At 24.2% G+C, this 18,210-nt stretch overlaps 8 protein-coding genes across 8 annotated transcripts, besides 1 other annotated feature; 4 read left to right on the forward strand and 4 right to left on the reverse strand.

Moving 5' to 3' along the window:
* Positions 1–6,524: 6,524 nt before the first annotated feature.
* On the reverse strand, positions 6,525–8,471 carry EHI_088430 (DNA repair helicase, putative; the record flags this gene model as incomplete). The annotated part of the gene is made up of 1 exon (XM_644559.1): positions 6,525–8,471. The coding sequence occupies one exon, from the start codon at positions 8,469–8,471 to the stop codon at positions 6,525–6,527; it is 1,947 nt and encodes a 648-aa protein (XP_649651.1).
* A 96-nt stretch (positions 8,472–8,567) lies between these two features.
* EHI_088440 (protein kinase, putative) lies at positions 8,568–9,368 on the forward strand (the record flags this gene model as incomplete). The annotated part of the gene is made up of 1 exon (XM_644560.2): positions 8,568–9,368. One exon carries the CDS (start codon positions 8,568–8,570, stop codon positions 9,366–9,368), a length of 801 nt encoding a protein of 266 aa, XP_649652.2.
* Positions 9,369–9,501: 133 nt separating this feature from the next.
* On the reverse strand, positions 9,502–11,953 carry EHI_088450 (inositol polyphosphate 5-phosphatase, putative; the record flags this gene model as incomplete). The annotated part of the gene is made up of 2 exons (XM_644561.1): positions 9,502–11,486; positions 11,545–11,953. 2 exons carry the CDS (start codon positions 11,951–11,953, stop codon positions 9,502–9,504), a joined length of 2,394 nt encoding a protein of 797 aa, XP_649653.1.
* A 200-nt stretch (positions 11,954–12,153) lies between these two features.
* On the forward strand, positions 12,154–12,922 carry EHI_088460 (HAD hydrolase, family IA). The gene has a single exon (XM_644562.2). The coding sequence runs from the start codon at positions 12,158–12,160 to the stop codon at positions 12,845–12,847; it is 690 nt and encodes a 229-aa protein (XP_649654.1). The 5' UTR covers positions 12,154–12,157; the 3' UTR covers positions 12,848–12,922.
* Positions 12,923–13,099: 177 nt separating this feature from the next.
* Positions 13,100–13,630, reverse strand: EHI_088470 (uncharacterized protein; the record flags this gene model as incomplete). The annotated part of the gene is made up of 2 exons (XM_644563.1): positions 13,100–13,490; positions 13,539–13,630. 2 exons carry the CDS (start codon positions 13,628–13,630, stop codon positions 13,100–13,102), a joined length of 483 nt encoding a protein of 160 aa, XP_649655.1.
* A 1,091-nt stretch (positions 13,631–14,721) lies between these two features.
* Positions 14,722–15,261, forward strand: EHI_088480 (acetyltransferase, GNAT family; the record flags this gene model as incomplete). The annotated part of the gene is made up of 1 exon (XM_644565.1): positions 14,722–15,261. The coding sequence occupies one exon, from the start codon at positions 14,722–14,724 to the stop codon at positions 15,259–15,261; it is 540 nt and encodes a 179-aa protein (XP_649657.1).
* Positions 15,261–16,239, reverse strand: EHI_088490 (protein kinase, putative; the record flags this gene model as incomplete). The annotated part of the gene is made up of 1 exon (XM_644566.2): positions 15,261–16,239. One exon carries the CDS (start codon positions 16,237–16,239, stop codon positions 15,349–15,351), a length of 891 nt encoding a protein of 296 aa, XP_649658.1. The 3' UTR covers positions 15,261–15,348.
* A 763-nt stretch (positions 16,240–17,002) lies between these two features.
* EHI_088500 (uncharacterized protein) lies at positions 17,003–17,536 on the forward strand (the record flags this gene model as incomplete). Its single annotated transcript, XM_001914104.1, has 1 exon — positions 17,003–17,536. One exon carries the CDS (start codon positions 17,003–17,005, stop codon positions 17,534–17,536), a length of 534 nt encoding a protein of 177 aa, XP_001914139.1.
* A 250-nt stretch (positions 17,537–17,786) lies between these two features.
* Positions 17,787–18,209: a repeat region.
* Position 18,210: the final 1 nt, after the last annotated feature.

Genomic DNA, 18,210 nt, shown 5'->3' on the forward strand with positions numbered 1-18,210 from the left:
AAGGTACTGCTGCTGATATTATCAAAATGTGTATGATTGAAATATTCAAGAAATTACATTCAAGTTGGGTAGGTGTTCAACTCTTATTAAATATTCATGATGAAATCGTTTTAGAAGTACCTGATCATTTACTTGATGAAGTTTGTGTTACATTAAAACATCTAATGGAACATATTGTCAAACTTGAAGTTCCTCTTGTAGTTACTGTTGAAACGGGAAAGAAATGGGGTTCTCTTCATCCTTACAACTTGAATTAATTCATTTATTATAAATGTTTATTTCATTTAATGCTTACTTGAAAGTAAATACTCTTTTAACACTTTTGAATATAAAGTCTTTGTATCAATTCAACCAACCTAATAAATATCATCAATTCTATTCACTAATAACCATCACAATTAATGTTATCATAATTAAAACCAGTTATAATAACATCAAATAAAAATGGTTATTAAGCATTTCAAAATAACTTCAATAATAATACCATTCATCACTGAATAAAAACAAACATCATTGGTATCAGAAAACAAATATTTGAATTTTAAATAACCATTGAAGACTGATATATTCGTTCAAGAAAATACAATAAAAATACAACGGATATTTCACAAGAAAATTAACTAAAAGAAAGAGTATGTAATGTAAAAGACATAGAAAAAATCAAAAAAACTACAACAACAAATTGTTTCAATTCAATTGATATTTTGAAAGTAGTAATAAGAAACATCACTACAGGAATAATGCCTAAATATTCCATTGGAATAGAACATCACTAATTAACTTCAATAACATTAGAATAAAAAGTCATATCGAAGGTACAAAGAAGTTTTATCAATGACAATAGATGAAATGTAAATAATGAGTAAATTTCAAAACTAATTAATGGAAACTAGGGACAAAAACATGTTAGAATAAATTACAAAGTATTGTAGTGATTAAAAAGAAAAATAATTTATTATATAATATTTAGCAACAACAGTAATACCATTTTATTCTTCCATTTGTTATAATTATCATTTATGTATAACTTCACTATTAACTTGAGATTAATTCTATTTAACTAAAGTTATTTGTACTAATATTTTCTAAAAGATTATTTTTGGTTTTTATGAAATAAATACTTTTTATTCTAAAATAAACACTTATTTATTTATGGTTTTAATTTATAGTTTTATAGATTCTTCATTTATTTAATCGTTTTAATTATTTAGTATATCTATTGGGTTGTGTTAGTTTATTATTTATTTTGTTAAACACATGACTGAGTATGTATTTTGTTCATTTTGTCATCAGCTTGGATATTATTTGTTTATCATTCGATTTAAATAAAATAATAAGGTGTTGTGTTATAATTATAGTTAAGATGGATATAATTCATGACTATCACCTTATTTACACCTAATAATTATATCACATAAATATGAAATAAACTTTTTTATTTATTCTTGATGATTAATTTCATTGTTAGAATGTGTCAATAACTTAAAATGAATTAAGTGACTTAAATTTTTGTAAATTTTATTGTGTTTTTGTTTATTTTATTCATTAATGGTAGATTAATTAAGACTATATTTTGTCATATCAACTTCTTTTAATATTTTAATACATACTTTCTATAATTACTTATTTTGTAAATATTTGATTTAAAAATATGTTTGTAATATTTTTTATATTGTTTCTTTTTTTATTTTCGTACACTATTCTCATTTTTATTGAAATTTTTATGTAATTTATCTTCATTCTTCATCACGTTACTCTTTTTGGTTATTATTGCATATTCTATTATTGATAAGTTATTTTTATTTCATTCAATTACACAACATTACTTTATATTAACACCATTTTTATATACTTTTTGTTAAAAATAAAATATACAAAAACAAAAAATAGTAAAAACACTTATTAAATAAAATGAAATAACATTTGTTTAAAGTAGAATAATAATAAAAATAATATGTGACTTGGTGTGTTAATAATGTGTATTTAACTATTTAAACATTCCATATTTTGAACTTACATTTAAATTAAAATAGAGGAATTAATAAACAAAAACAAGCAATTAATTAAAGAAGGAATAGAATCAATTACAAATACTCAACAATCAATTGATGATACTACTAAGAATTATCAATATTATTTATGAAATATTAAAAAGATGCAGATACAAGAAGAGAAGAAGCAAAGAATGAAAGGAAATAAAGTAATTAAACAAATAGAAGAATGGACAGAAAAAGAAGAATATCAAATATACTATTTGATTCAGATATTGATAATTGGAATGTTAATACATCAGTATTTAAACAAAAAAATATGGAAGAAAGAACATATAATAATTATTAATATTGAAGATGAAAAATGAAATAAATTTTGAGGATATGTTAATGAGAAAATTGATAAAGTTGATTAAATGATTCAAAAACATTTTTATTATCAATAGAATCAAATGGAAAAATGAAAGGAGTGATGAAATTTGATAATAAATACACACAATATGCATTTTATTTAGATAATTGATCAAATAATTATTTGTTTGGATTTGGATATGGTGGTATTCATGTTTGTAAAGAAAATAAATATTGTTTATAATGTTAACAATATTCATTTAAATATAAGAATATCAAATGCACTTTGTTGAAAACAATATATAAATCTTTTCACTCAGAAATTAATCATTGTAATTGAAATGAAAATAATCAATATTGATTAAATGAAAATAAACTAAAAAGAATAGAAAAACAAATCAATGAAGAATATGAACAACCATTTTGTTCATCTTCAATGAATGAAGTGTTAAAATAAAAATTGGCATAATTCGTTGTTAATTTGTTTTATTAAATAAAAAGAAAATAAATATTGTGTATTATCTCATAATTAAATTAAACAATTCAATAATTATTCTTAAATTAACTTGTTTTTATTCTAATTTTCATTTTTATACCAATTTAAAATATAAAAGTATCAAATTGTTGAATAAAAGCATTAACACATAATATTCTATTAATAATGTATTTCTTTTTCATCATATTTATTAATATTTCATTAAAAGCTAATGATTATTCAAACGAACTTGTGTTATTAAAGTATTTACAGAATGGTTCATAATAATCAAATAAAAAAATGAATATATTTATAGAATTAATACACTAACAAATTCTATCATATAAATGATTCATTAAATTTATTGAATAATCATTTGTACTATTATATTAATATCATAGTATAATAAAAATATGTTATTCATATATACAAGTATTAAAATATTGATACTACTTTTTACTCATAATACATATTATTTTTATTGTTCATTAATACTTTTTATTATTTAATTATTAGTTTTTCTTTGAAATTATTAGCTTCTAACATGAAAATTATTACAATAAATATTATTGATATTGCAATTTGTTTTATCTATAGAATGATAATCTTATGTTGTTTTATATGTTTCATTGAAAGAATATAAGTTAAATAATGTATATTTCATAGTCAAACAATTATTTTTGTATGTATCACTTTCATTATGTATCATCATCAACACATAAATAAGAATCAAAATAATTCATACTAAACAGTGTACATTCATTTATTATTGTGATGTTACTAAAGAATTGAAATTGAAAAAGTATATATGTTTGAAGCAAAAGTAATACATAAAATTCTTTGTTTACTAAAGTATTATAACGTAAAATACAATGATTTAACGAAATAATTATCATCATATATAAATTAGAGTATTTTTTAATGAAAATAAATGAACTATATCAAATAATATTATCTATCAATAAACATAATTCTCACTAACAAAGATATTTCAAATATTCAATATCTCTATCACTGAAAATTATAAACATCAGATAGACTAATACATTCTTCTCGGATTATTCAAATTCAATATAAAATAAGTGTATTAATGTTTATTTTTTTTTTTATTTATTTAAATAATACAATTTTAGATATTCAATAAAAGAGTAAATTAATGATGTAAGTCATTCGTTCTTTTATATTTTTTTTTCTGTGAGTTTTTAGGTTTTGTTATGTTTATTCTTGAATGAATAAAATTAGTTGTAGGTTTACTTCCAATTCAAGCAAAACTTTTGAATCACTTCATTTATTGAATGTTTTTTTAATGAGTATCTAAATAAAATAAATGTAGTGATTGTCTGCATATTTATTGGACTAAAATAAAAACAGAGATGTTTCTTTGTAAGAATATCTTTTGAGTATTTATTCCTTATTCCTTATCATTTTCATTTCAGTATATCTCTAAAATGAGAGTGTATATCGAAATAAAAACAGTTGGATTTGTTTATATAGATATTCTATTTTATACACTCAAAATGAATAGACAATCATATTATACAACGCATATATTCTTTTTAATACCCACTTCAGCAAAAAGAAAATTAATAAACCAATTATCACAATGTAATATTATTTTATTGAGTTGGTACTATCTTTCACAAACTTCAAACAACATCAGTAACTGTCGTTTGAATAATTCAACATAGACATGTCAGAAATTAATTGAACATTCCAACGAATGAACTAATGTTCAAAACAAAATATATTTGTTATATTCACCTAAGTGCCATATTCTCAATTTAATATGCATCATAATATATACCAAATACTCCTGAATTAATGCCAGAATTTCTCTTAGTTTTTTTAGTTAAACGAATTGAGATATGTTCAATAGATTGATTGATAATTGGGATAGCTAATAAATTGCATCAACCACTAACCCAATACAACCGTGCCAATTGTGAGAAATTTTCTTAAATCAACTGGCACAAGAAATAAAAATGTCTCTGTGTTATTTCCATTTTTATCAAACAATCATTTCTATGCAATCACCTCAGTTGCAAGTAATGTTATTTGAATTGAAAGAAGTCTTGATATACACCATTTAGTAAAATAGTTAAATTGCTCTTTGTTAACTTTATAGTAACAACTGTCATACATTTAGTAAATGAATCATCCCAAAACAGATTGAATTGAATAAGAATTTTTGAAATAACTACAGTCGTGTCTTAAAACATTTTTTTGTATATTTTCCTTAATCGTTTATCTTTAATGATCAGATGGTAAACACCATTTACATCCAATGACTTTATGGATTATTTCAATGGAATATATTTTGTCTTTTTCATTATTGAAGAGGATTAACAATGGTTGTGCAAAAAGAACCACAGAAGTAAATTTTTTTCCAATGATATTGACAAATGACAAAAAAGTTTATTTATTGTATTTAAAAAAAGTATTTAAGATACATTGACAATGCACTTTTAATCATGGAATTAAATGTGGTGAGTTTTTGTAATTTTCACCAGACAATTTTTATGTCATGAAGTTAAGAATGTGTGAAGTTAATTCCAATGAATATTTCTTCATAATATCAACTTTCACTGATGTGCTGTTTGTTATAGTATTGACAATTCATAACCAATACAATAAGGACATCTTTTTATCAATTGCTCACATTATTCTTCTCCATGCTCAAGTTTATCCAACATAGCAAATGAACATTAATTCACGTCTACTTCAAATATTATTTCATTAGACAATAGTTCAATTTAAATTATATAATTCAATTATTTGGTCTTGTATATTTTATTCACAAAAAAATGATTTTTGAGCATTATACATAAGTATTTTGAAATTTCACTTCTCAAAAATAAAAATGATACAATAACTTAAACAGAGAGTTAAATATGCATGACAATGTAAGTTATAATAAAATAATCAAAATGTATCTCCTTTATAATAACAAGTCTCACTAATTTTTACTATAGAATTAGTCAAATAATAACAACTAACATAACAATAAAACTTTATTATAACCAAGTTCATTGTATTTGTCATTTAGTTAAAATCATAATAATTATTTCATTCCAACAACTGTGAATATAACAGGTAGATTAAAGAATTCTATCACATACTACAAAAGATGGAATAATAAAGTTGGATAATGACAATAATTGAATATAATTAAATCAAAATATAACATAATAATACCAATTTTAAAAATAAAAAAGACTTATAAAAATTCAATTAGAATAAGCAATCAAAATATTCGTGACGTTACCAATAAATGTATTTAATTCTAAATAATCCTATCAACATTAAATACATTGAAACTAACTTTTATTTCATTAAAATATTAAGAGTTTGAATAACCCATACCACTAAATATTTAATGAATCAAAAGTAAAATTTAAATGATGAAAAAGAATAAATACATTCTTTCTTATCTTAAAAATAAACTCTCTTAAATATTTTTCTCTGCTTATTAAATAATCATTTAACACTCATAAAATTTAAGCTTCCAAGTCCAAATAAACTCTTTTTTGTAGTAAAGAGTTAAATTATTACATAAAAAAAGGAATTGTAACACACACTAAAATAATGAAAATAAGAATAACTTCCCACCTAATACAAGTCATAACCTTTAACAGTTCAGAAAATGAATGTGAAATACTTAAAATTTAAAAAACCAAAATAATTTATTTAACGCTAATTAGGAAATGTTATGTTTTCTTTTTTGTCTTTTTCACAACTTCTTTAACACCTTTCTCATCTTTCTTTTTAAGCATTTCAGTTACATAATTAATGTCCTTTCCCTCTTTAGCAGGGTCTTCCTTTCGAAGTGGTTTAATCACAGCTGAATCAATAACTTTAAAAGTATATCCATTTTGTCTCATAACCCGTTGTCTTCTTTGAGAGAAATACATTTCTCTTGTATCTTTGGATGTTAATGTATAGAAATAAGCACTATTTGTTCCATCCTTTGCTCTTAAAATTCTTCCTAATCGTTGAGCCTCTTGTCTTCGTGATCCTGAACTTGATGAAAGTTGAATAGCTACTGAAGCATCAGGAAGATCTAATCCAACATCTCCAATCTTGGAACAAAAAATAACACTAATTTCATCTCTTCTGAATTGGTCTAATAAATTTCTTCTATGCTCTTCAGAAGTGTTACCATCCATGTAACATTTTTGTAATTTTAATTTTTCTTTATAAAATCCAGCTGGTTTTAACTCATTACAAAAGATGATAATTTTATCACCATGTGCCTTGTGTTGTTCTAATAAGTATTTACATGCATCTATTTTATTTGGGTTGAGTTGTGCTAAACATTGTTTAAGTTTACTATCGTCTGCCTCAACATAAGCAGAGTAATATGTTTTTGTCATAGGACAAATCACCTCAAAACATTTAGCATTTGCAATATAACCTTGTTTTGCAAGTTCTTGCCATGACGCTTCATACAACATTGGACCAATCATAAATTCTAAATCACGAATTCTATCATCTTCACGAATTAATGTAGCAGTTAATCCTAATTTACATTGAGCTTTAATTTTACATACAAATTTTTCAATATTATCTGTTGTAGAACCATGGACTTCATCAAATATAATAAATCCCCATTCTCTCTTTAACAAATCATCAATAATTCTTTGACCAGCATATTCTCTTTCTCCAGTATGTGAAAGCATTGAATATGAAGTAATTAATACACATGCATCATCCCCAAGTTGTTCTTTTTTACTAGAAACACATAACTTAATTGCATCAGGTTTAATTGTTGACCATTTTAAAAACTCTTCTTTCCATTGAAAAACACTTTGAGTTGTATGAGTTAAAACAATAGTAGACCGTTTAATTTTTGAGCATGCAGCAATAGCTGTTAAGGTTTTTCCTGCACCACAAGGCAACACAACAATTCCACTTCGTGCCATTTCATTATCAAATATTTGTTGTAAAGCTCTTTCTTGATGAGGACGTAAACAATCTTTTCTTAATTGAATAGGAAGTTCTTTTTGTTTATCTCTTAAAAAGTGATATTCCTCATATACTCTAACTTTTTTCTTTTTACATTTTTTCTTTAGTTTAAATACTGATGTTTGTTTTACTTCAATAATAAATACATGATGGTCTAAATCAAGTTCTCGGTATAACTCATCACTCTCTTTTACTTCACGTGCTGATCCTTCATAAAATTGTTTAAAATTTTCTTCCATAACTTTTTTCATTTGTTCTTGACTTTCAGCTTGAAGATAGTATTTTCCATTGATTAAAACCAATCGAAAATTTTGTTTCTTTTCTCCAGCTTGTCTGATTTGACTTTTAACATTATCAGGAAGATAATTTTTTGAGTATTTTTCTAATGTTGAAATCATTGCTTCAGGTGTTGATCCAAATGAAAATGCAGTCATGATGCTTGTTGGTGTAAGTTGATATTCGTGCATGTGTTCCATTCTACTTTTGACTTGAGCTACTCTTGAAAGATAATCACTGACTTCTTTAAACATGTCATTAGATGTTTCAACTACTATTCGTAAATTGGAACTAACCCACATTGGTAATTCAGGATGATTTGGTTTCAATCTCATATCATAATCAGTTGATTCTTTCATATCTTCAAGAGAGTCATCACTTGAATCATCACTCGTATCTCTCTTTTTGTGCATATAAAATGAAATTAATAAGATGAAGTTTCTAATGAATAAAAGCAAAAAAAAACAACTTAAAAATCAAATCTGAGTTGTTTAATTTCTACTTCAATGATGACTAATCCAAATACACTTATATGCACATCACATGATTATACCATTGGTTGTTTGTTAGGACAAGGTGCTTATGGTCAAGTCTTTAAAGGAACATTTCGAAAAAAAGTTGTTGCTATTAAAGAAATGATGTTTGACAGAAATTATCAATATGAATATAATTGTTTTAAGAGAGAAATCGAGCTATTAAAAATATTAAATCATCCAAATATTGTTGAAACACTTGGTATTGTTGATGAACCAAAAAGTCTTGTATTAATTATGGAGTATGTTCCATTTGGTTCATTAAGAGAATTAATCAAAAATCAAGAATTAAAAAAAGAAATGAGAATTCGTGTATGTTATGATATTAGTATTGCACTTTCATATCTTCATCATCTTAATATTATTCATCGTGATATTAAAAGCGGAAATGTATTATTGACAACAAAAAAAGAATATAAATCAGGTATTGTTGCTAAATTATGTGATTTTGAATCAAGTTGTTATGAAAAAGATTCTATTGTTGATAAGAAAATTGGTACACCAATTTATATGCCACCAGAACAATGGAATTCGAAGAGATTAACAAAAGAAAGTGATATTTATTCATTTGGAATATTATGTTATGAATGTATTGATAATCATCTTCCATATGATACTCTTGAATTTTCAAATGAATGGAATATAGCAATGTTTGTATGTCAAAATAAAAGACTTCCAAAACCAAAAGAGTGTGATGAATATTTTTGGAAAATTATTACAGGATGTTGGTGTAATGAACCGTCTCAACGAATAAGTTTGTTATATTTGTTAATATAAATTAAGAATAATAGTGAGAAAAAGTTATTTATAGTACAGGGATTAATGAAATAATAAAACGATTAAAGAAAGTGATTTAAGATTGATTAATTATGTAAATGAAAAGGTAATTAACAGAGACTTTATTAATGAATTACATTGAATCAAGAAGTAAAGTAAGTATCCTTTCACACATTTGTTGAGTTTCATAATCATCTTTTTTTGTATGAAGCATTGTTAGTCCAAATAAATGAATAACAGTTCTTCTATCAAGACCTCTTTCTATAAGTTCTTTTATTGTTTTTAATATATAAAGAAATACATTTCTATGAGTTTCTTCCATCATATAAATAACATAACGTTTAGCTAGTTCAAGGTTATTAACATAATATTTTATTTCTGAAATAAAATTGTCATGTAATAATGAGTCTTGAAATCCTGCTAATACAACTAAAAGAATATCCAAATAACTTGATGCTAATATTCCTGGTAAGAATTGACTATCTTTATCAATAGAATCAAGAACCTCTTGTCTTTGAGTTGGAGTTGATTTTTGAATAAAACAATTTTGAAGTTCTTCATTACTAAGAGACAAGAGTTTATCAACTAATCTATAAATTTCTTTTGGAATAGTAAAAGGTAATCCTTGATAAGAATTTAAAACATTACCACGAACAGGACGATTTAATAATGATAAACTTTTTAATGACATTCCAATACAAGATTGTTTTGGATAAACTTTGACAACAATAGGAATAGTATGTTTAGTATATTTAATTCCTATTTCAAAAGCAAATTTACAAGCTTCTTTTTCTTGATACAAATGAGCTGAATGTAAATCAAATTTAATACTAACTTTTACTTTTGCTGTATCTTTTCCTTCCATAATTTCAATTCTATCAGTACTCATTTGAACTTTTGCCCAAAGATGTAAATTTTCTTTTTGTTCATCTTGAATAAGAGTAAGATGAAGTCTTGATTTTCCTGTATTAACAATAGTTATTTCTTGACTATACTCTGTAAGAACATTTACTCCTCTAAATTCAAAATATGTCATTGATGCAGATACCTCTGGAACAACAACCATTGAATACCATTTCTCAGCTTTATCCATAAATTCTTCAACCATTTTCTTTTTTTCTTGATTAATTTGTTGTAAATATACTTTCATAAATGCACTAACTGGTTTATGGTCTGAATTATATAATTCAAATGATGTATATTTTTCTACAATAACTCCATGTCTTCTTTCTGTTTTATATAATACACGATCACACCATGAAGGAATTCTATTATCTACATATTCTCCATTACCAATTTTAATTTTAAATGTTGGTAAAAATGTAATTTTAGCTTCTTTAAAATTTTGAAAGACTTTCTTCTTTATTCTTGAATTAAATAATTGATCATTACGATAAAGAGTTGTTAAATCTTTTTCTTGAACTAGTTTTCTTACTTCACTATCTTCCATATCTATTCTATAATTTAAATCACCCATCCATATTACTACGTCATGTTGTAATAAAGGAATAGAAAGTGATGATGTACCATTATAATATTTAATTTTCATTTTACTAATCTCTTCCCAATCTTTATTTCTTCTTTCACAAAATTCTTGATGTGCTGCTAAATGACTATTAACAAAACAAATGGTTGAATCATAAATTTTCATTCCAATTGCCACTCCTCCTTTATTTGCTAATTTTCCACTCATCGCTCCAGTACGACATTCTGATAATCCAAACATTTTAATTTGGCTCTTAATATGTTTATGAACAAATACAAATAATACAATTCCACAAAGCTGATACCATCCTGATTCATCATATTCATTTCCTCCATTCCTATTAACAGATTTACAAATAACATCTTTCCATTGTTCTGCTCGCTCACTATATTTTTTTCCAGTTATAATTGCATCAACACTCATATCTAATTCTTGAACACCTAGAGCAACAATATCTGGTTTTTCTGATAATAATGATGTCCATTTATCAACAATTTCTTGATCATATAAACCTTGATTAATATTCCAAGTACATATTTGAATTTTAAGTTCTTTAGCAATAGCATAAAAAGGTAACTGATCTAATATTGATTTTTCTTTCCATCCTTGACTATCTTCAGCAAAACAATTAACTAGAAAGATAAATATTATATTATATTTGATTAATTTAAATGAAAACTAACAACAAACAATCTTTATATATCTCTGGAGATTTACATATTTCTTCTTTTGTTGGTTGACGATTCATTGCAACCCACATTCTAGGTACAACTGGAACAAATGATGGAGATGGTGGGGTTGTAGGTTTAAACATTTCATTATCTTCTTCAAGTGTTTTTGAACGACCAAGAAATTGCTTTGCATTTGATGAAGTTCTTCTAGAATAAGAACTTAAACTAGTAGTTGTTCGATGTGATTTGATCCATTCTTTTCTTTCATGCTCTTTTGGGGTTGTTGATAAAGAAGGTGGAGTTGAGGTAGTGCGAACTGATGCTTGTACTTGTTCCGTTAATCGTTCATGTTCAAGCATGAACTTAGGTGTCATAACAGTTCTTCTTGGTGATAAGTTAGAGAAAGAATAGTTTTGTGGTTGTGACATGAATAATATAATGAGCCAACTTATTCTTAGTTCTTTTCGAACTTATAGAATGAACATATTTACGGCTTTGGTTTTAGAAAAGATAAAAAGTACTATAAAAAATAGTAAAAGAATTTAATAAATATAAAAAAGTGAAAATAACAAACAGAAAAATCATATAAAAAAAAAGAAACTAAATTAATAAAAATATCATTTCTTTTCAATATGTCTGAAACTCCACAAATAAAATATGCAATCTTTGATCTTGATGGGACACTACTTGATACAGAAATATTATATACAATTGTTACTCAACAATATTTAGATGAATATGCTAATGGAGCTAAATTTACTTATGAAATTAAAAAAGAAATGATGGGAAGACATATTGAGGTTGCTACTAAATGGTTAATGGATATTTTTCATATTAATGACACACTTGAACATGCAATACAATATAAAATTGATCATTTAAATAAATTATGGTCAACAGTAAAACCATTACCAGGAGCAATGAAGATTTTAAATTATTTTAAAAAACATCACATTCCTATAGCTCTTGCTACTTCAACCACTAAATCTGTCTTTGAACAAAAAATGGTTAAAAACCAAGAGATGCTCAATTATTTTGATGCAATTGTTCTTGGAGATGATCCTCATGTAAAAGAAGCTAAACCAAATCCACAAATATTTTTACATGCTGGTCATTTACTTGGATGTACTGACATGAAACAAGCAATTGTATTTGAAGATGCAGTACTTGGTGTTCAAGCAGGAATTGCATCTGGAGCTTATACTGTAGCTATTCCAGATAAAGAATGTGCAAATGATCCTTATTTTGAAAAAGCATATGTGCAATTGAAATCACTTAATGAATTTGAACCAACAAAATTTGGACTTCCAAATGATTATTGATTTATGTTATTTTAACAAAATATAATGATAAGATGAGACTAATCTTCTTAGAAGAAGGAATGATAGAAAAGATTTTTATTGATATTTAAAATTACTTTTTAGTTTTATTTTTTCAAAATTGATTAGACTAACAAAAAAAAATCATTTAATAATTTAATTTTCAAAGATCACAAAAGTGATGAATATATCATTAATTGACCTAATGACTGTCGTCTTTTAAAGTAAGTAGAGTGATATATTAAATAAAAATACTTAATAAAAAAAAAGGATAACAAACTGTTTTATTAGTTGATTTTTAAGGTAATTTATTTGTTCAATAGGAAGAGATTTAAAAGTAATATTATCTATTTTATTTTGAAGTAATTGTATTTGTTGAGAAAGTAAAACAATCATTTGTTCTATTTCACATAATGACTTTTTTCGTAATAAAGTACCATTATAAGAATTTAGTAAGTCAGGGTTTTTTAACATAATTAATCGAGTTAATTTATCAGCTTGTTGTTGATTTGACTCTATAATAGAAGATAACTTTTTTTGCTTTTCTTGAATAGAAAGTAAATTGGTATTAAGTTGATTTACATCATCAACAATTTGATTATATTCAGACTGATGTTGATTAATATCATAACAACACAACATTAACCTAATAGTAATTTATTTTTTTCTATTAAAGAAAAAATAAATAACAAACATATCTTCAATATTATTTGTTTGATGTTCAATATTTTCTAATTCAACAATGTATTTACCCATTTGAGAAGTTTGGGGTTGCTCCTTTTCCATGATTGATCTAAAAATTAAAAGAACTCTTTTTCTAATTTTGTTTAACTATGGTGTCTGAACTTGCTGAAAAACTCTTTTCACTAACTGTTCTAAAACTTGCTTTTATACTCTTTGGAGTTACTATAGCAATGTTAGTTGTTATTCCTCTCTTTCCTATAGTTTCAGATAATTATGTTCAATCTGTTTTGACCGTTTGTTTTTTCATCACAAAGATATTCAAGTTTTAATACTAATCTTGTTAGCCTTTAACAGATGATATGAATAAACAAGTCATGGATGCTTTAAACAAATTAAATTAATTACATTACTATTTACTTCCTTCAATGTGTCTCTTTTTGAAAAACAAAAGTCTCTTGAATTTTCTTCAAAGAAACTTTAGAAGAATTAAGAATTTTTTGTTTTTTGTGAATAACAAAAATTTTCTTATTATTGTTTTTTATTAAAATCTTTTAAATAACAAAGTAATCTTTTTTTTTTCATTAAGATATTCATTTTCATACTTACTTTTTGTTATACAGTTTTTTAATATTGTTGTTAATTGAAAATTCGATAAAACAATTTTAAATAAAATAACAAAGTATTTTAATTATTTAAAGAATAAGAAAATTTTTTGAATTATTATTTCTTATAGTCTATTAAAATTCTTCTTTTTTGTATGATAAATATTATAACATTTTTTATGAATTAATATTTGAAAGAATCTAATTTACTAAATTGTTTTTTTTAATGGAGTTTGAGAAGAATACACGAATTTATAGAAAAAAATGAAATAAGAATTAGTCACTAAGAAAATAATGAAAAATACAAATAAAATAGATAATAATAATAAGTCTTTATTTTTAGAATAAATATTTCTAATTGAATTTAATATAAGAAGAAGTTATATAAAATAATATATGTTTAATAGAGAATAGATAATATCTGTAGAATAAGACATAAATAGTTATTATCAGAAAAATAGAATAGTCTAAGAATTAAAAAATGAATAACTCAAATTAAAAATTAAATTTTTAAATTAAATAAACTTTGATTTAAAATAAAAAACAAATAAATTCAAATTAAAAGAAGTAACTTTAAAACTAAAAAATACAATGACAAACAATATTATTGTAAATGACACAATTTATTTAAGACAATTAATTGAAGGAGATGAACAAGAAATATTTAATACTATAAATCAATATAGAAACGAATTAAGAACGTTTTTAAGTTTTGTTGATTTTGTAAAAGATCTCAGTGATAGTGAATTATTTGTTAAAGAGACGTTGAGAAATTATCAACAAAAAGTATTTTCTATTCGATTAAATAAAAATAATGAATTTTGTGGATTAATAGGAATTCAAAGTACTGACTTTACTAATTCATGTTGTGAAGTAGGATATTGGTTATCTCCAAAATTTCAACATCATGGAATAATGACACAGTCATTAAGAAAAATGATATCATTTATTTTTACAGAACTTCATTTTCATAGAATTGAATTGAAAGTCGCAATAACTAATCAACCAAGTTTAAATGTTTGTGAACGACTTCATTTAATAAAAGAAGGAATTCAACGAGAACGAATACTATTATATGGCACTTATTATGATGCTCAAATATTTTCAATATTACAAAGTGAGTATAATTGAAATATTCATTTACATAACTTCTTAATAATTCTACATAAAAGCCCAATATCACTAAACAACAAATGCAATTAAAAATTTAAACAATTTTTACAACTCAAAATCATCTATAATATCTAATGGAATATCAATATCTGTTTCTACATCTAATAAATGTAAAAATGGATGTTCTAGACATTCTTGAGCAGTCATTCTTTTACTTGAATCTACTACTAATAACTTTTCAACAAAATCAATAGCTTCTTCACAAGTATCTTTTCCTTTCATTCTATTCCAATCAACATTTCCTTCACATATCTTTTGTTTAACTTCTTCCACTGTTCCATCAAATGGAAAACTAACTGTTAATAGTACAAATGCTAATACCCCTATTGACCACATATCACATGCTTCAGTATACGTCTTTGCTGTTCCAACAATTTCTGGTGCTGCATAATGTAATGTTCCACAACTCGTTGTCATAGGCTCTTCATCAAACCTAACAGCAAGACCAAAATCAGCAAGCTTAATATCAAATGGTTCTTCACAATTTGTACATAATACATTTTCAGGTTTAATATCACGATGACAAATACAACGTTCATGTAAATAAGAAACAGCTTCACATATTTGAGTCAATATTGTAATATTTTGTCTTAATGATAAAATCCCTTCTGTTTTTAATACTTCAAATAATTCTCCTCCTTCTACATAATCCATTATCATTAAATATTGAACTTGAGTTTCAATTACATCTTTCATTCCTAATATATATGGATGATGTACATCTTTTGCAATAGAAATTTCACGTTCAATATGTTCTACCATTTTTCCATGTATTTTTCTTTTATCTATTACTTTAATCGCATAAATTTGTGTCCGGTCTGGATGAAGATGAGCAGTATAAACACTACTGAATCCTCCTCTAGAAATAAGTCCATGAACAAGATAAACATCTCCTGAAGGGCTTGTAATACTAGTCCCAGCAGTGTAGTTTGACATCCTTGTATTATAATTATAAGATGTTTTTGTTCTTTAAGATTGTAAGAATGCCCTTTGAATGCAAATTCCTCTTCTTTTATTCTTATAAGAACATGGTTTTATTCTTTTCTTTTTCTTTCTTTAGAATTTGGTAGAATTTTTGCTCATTTGGTATTGATTTTTATACTTTCTTTTTCCTATCTTTTCGGGTTTTCTTCTTTTCTTCTCTTTTTTTTTTTTTCTCAACCCTCTCAATTAAAACTATAATTTTATTTAATTTTTTACTATTTATTTTTTTTACCCATTTTTGTGTGCCATATTTTTTCTTTATTTCTTTTTAATGCTTTTCTTGAGAAGAAAAATAAGTTATTTTCTCTTTTTGAAATTCAAATCAACGAAGAACTGATGATATTTTTAGTTACTCTTTTATAAATTTTATTTATTCATATTTTTCTTCTTCAAAACTGTGACTTAATAAAATTGTATTTGTATATAATATTTTTCTATACTGATATTTAATGATAAAAGCTTTAAAAAAAACAAAAAGAATGAATATGATAATTCAGAAAAAAAAAACAACTTTTATAACAAGTTTCAAAAAAAAAATGCGAGAAACTATTTCTTTGAAAATATTAAAAAGTGATGAATTATTAGTTATATTTTTATTTCTAAATTTTTGATTTTTTTAAGAAACGAAAAATTAACTAAAAAAGTGGTTTTAGTAATTTATTCAAAAACTTCCATTTTCAATCCTATTTCTAAAAAAGAACTTATTTTCAATTAAATGAAATACCCTTATTTCTTTCTCCTTATATCTTTTGTTTGTGTTGTTAGGGGTATAAAAATATATTCATTACCGCCTAATACACATGTTAAAGCTACTCAAGAATATAATTCTACTACATTGTATATTATCAATACACAAGAACTTCTTCCTAATTCTATGTATGAAATAACATTGCAACTATTAGGAAACACACAAATACCATTTTTTATTTCATTGTTTGAATTAAATTCAAGTCAAACTGTATATAATGAAACTACACTTCGTTTTATTACTGACAAAAATAGTTGTGTTATTTATGGGGAAAAAGAAGAATGTCAGTCAGTTAATTGTTATGTGAAAATTTTTATTCCAAATAACAACCTTTCTGAAATTAATTATTTTGTTTTTTTAAAACGTGGAAAATGGGGATTACTTGGTAATACTCCTACAATAATATTTTTAGGAATTCTTTGTATTATAATTGCAGCTGTTATTACTTATTGGATTGTTTTAGGAATTGAAAAAAATCAATTAAAACATAAACTATTTTGAATTTTATTGTTTTTTTTTTATTTCATTATTTATTTAATTGTAAAATAATAACAATTAATAAATGGAGTTGGTGTTTGGTTTTATCATCTTAAGAAATGCTTTTTCTATTGAACGTTTATGTTAACTATTAAACCTATTTAAAAACACTAACTACAATAATTAAGTTTAAAGTATTTCTTTGATTGTAATTAGATTTTTTGTTATTTAAGAAGTTATAAAAATATGATATTCAATACATACAGCACTTTTGAACAAAAAAGAAGAATTAATAGATATATCCACAATTAGATTTTCTTTATATTGAGAAGTGTTTATTTCAGTTTTTTCAATATACTCTATTTGTGTAATAGAGTTTATTTCTAATACACTCGCATTAGATTGTTCTTATTCTAATGTGCTGCCAGAGTTTCCTGTGTAAAACATTAAGTCTTTCATATTTTTTATAATAATTGTTTGTAGGATTTTGGGAGAAGTTTAATTGGAATTTCAGTGATTTTAATCTTCTTATAGACTCTTCATGTATTAATCCATTTATTGATAATATTACAGATATTATTTCTACAGATATTAATTCTCTGTTATTTCTTAATTTCTCTTGTAATTCTTTGTATTTATTTATTTTATGAATATAATTTAATTCTATATTCTTATTTTGACATATAACAACATCTATG

The sequence above is a fragment of the Entamoeba histolytica genome, genomic scaffold (genome assembly GCF_000208925.1).
Source record: "Entamoeba histolytica HM-1:IMSS scf_1104750517653 genomic scaffold, whole genome shotgun sequence".
NCBI classification, from domain to species: Eukaryota; Evosea; order Mastigamoebida; family Endamoebidae; genus Entamoeba; species Entamoeba histolytica.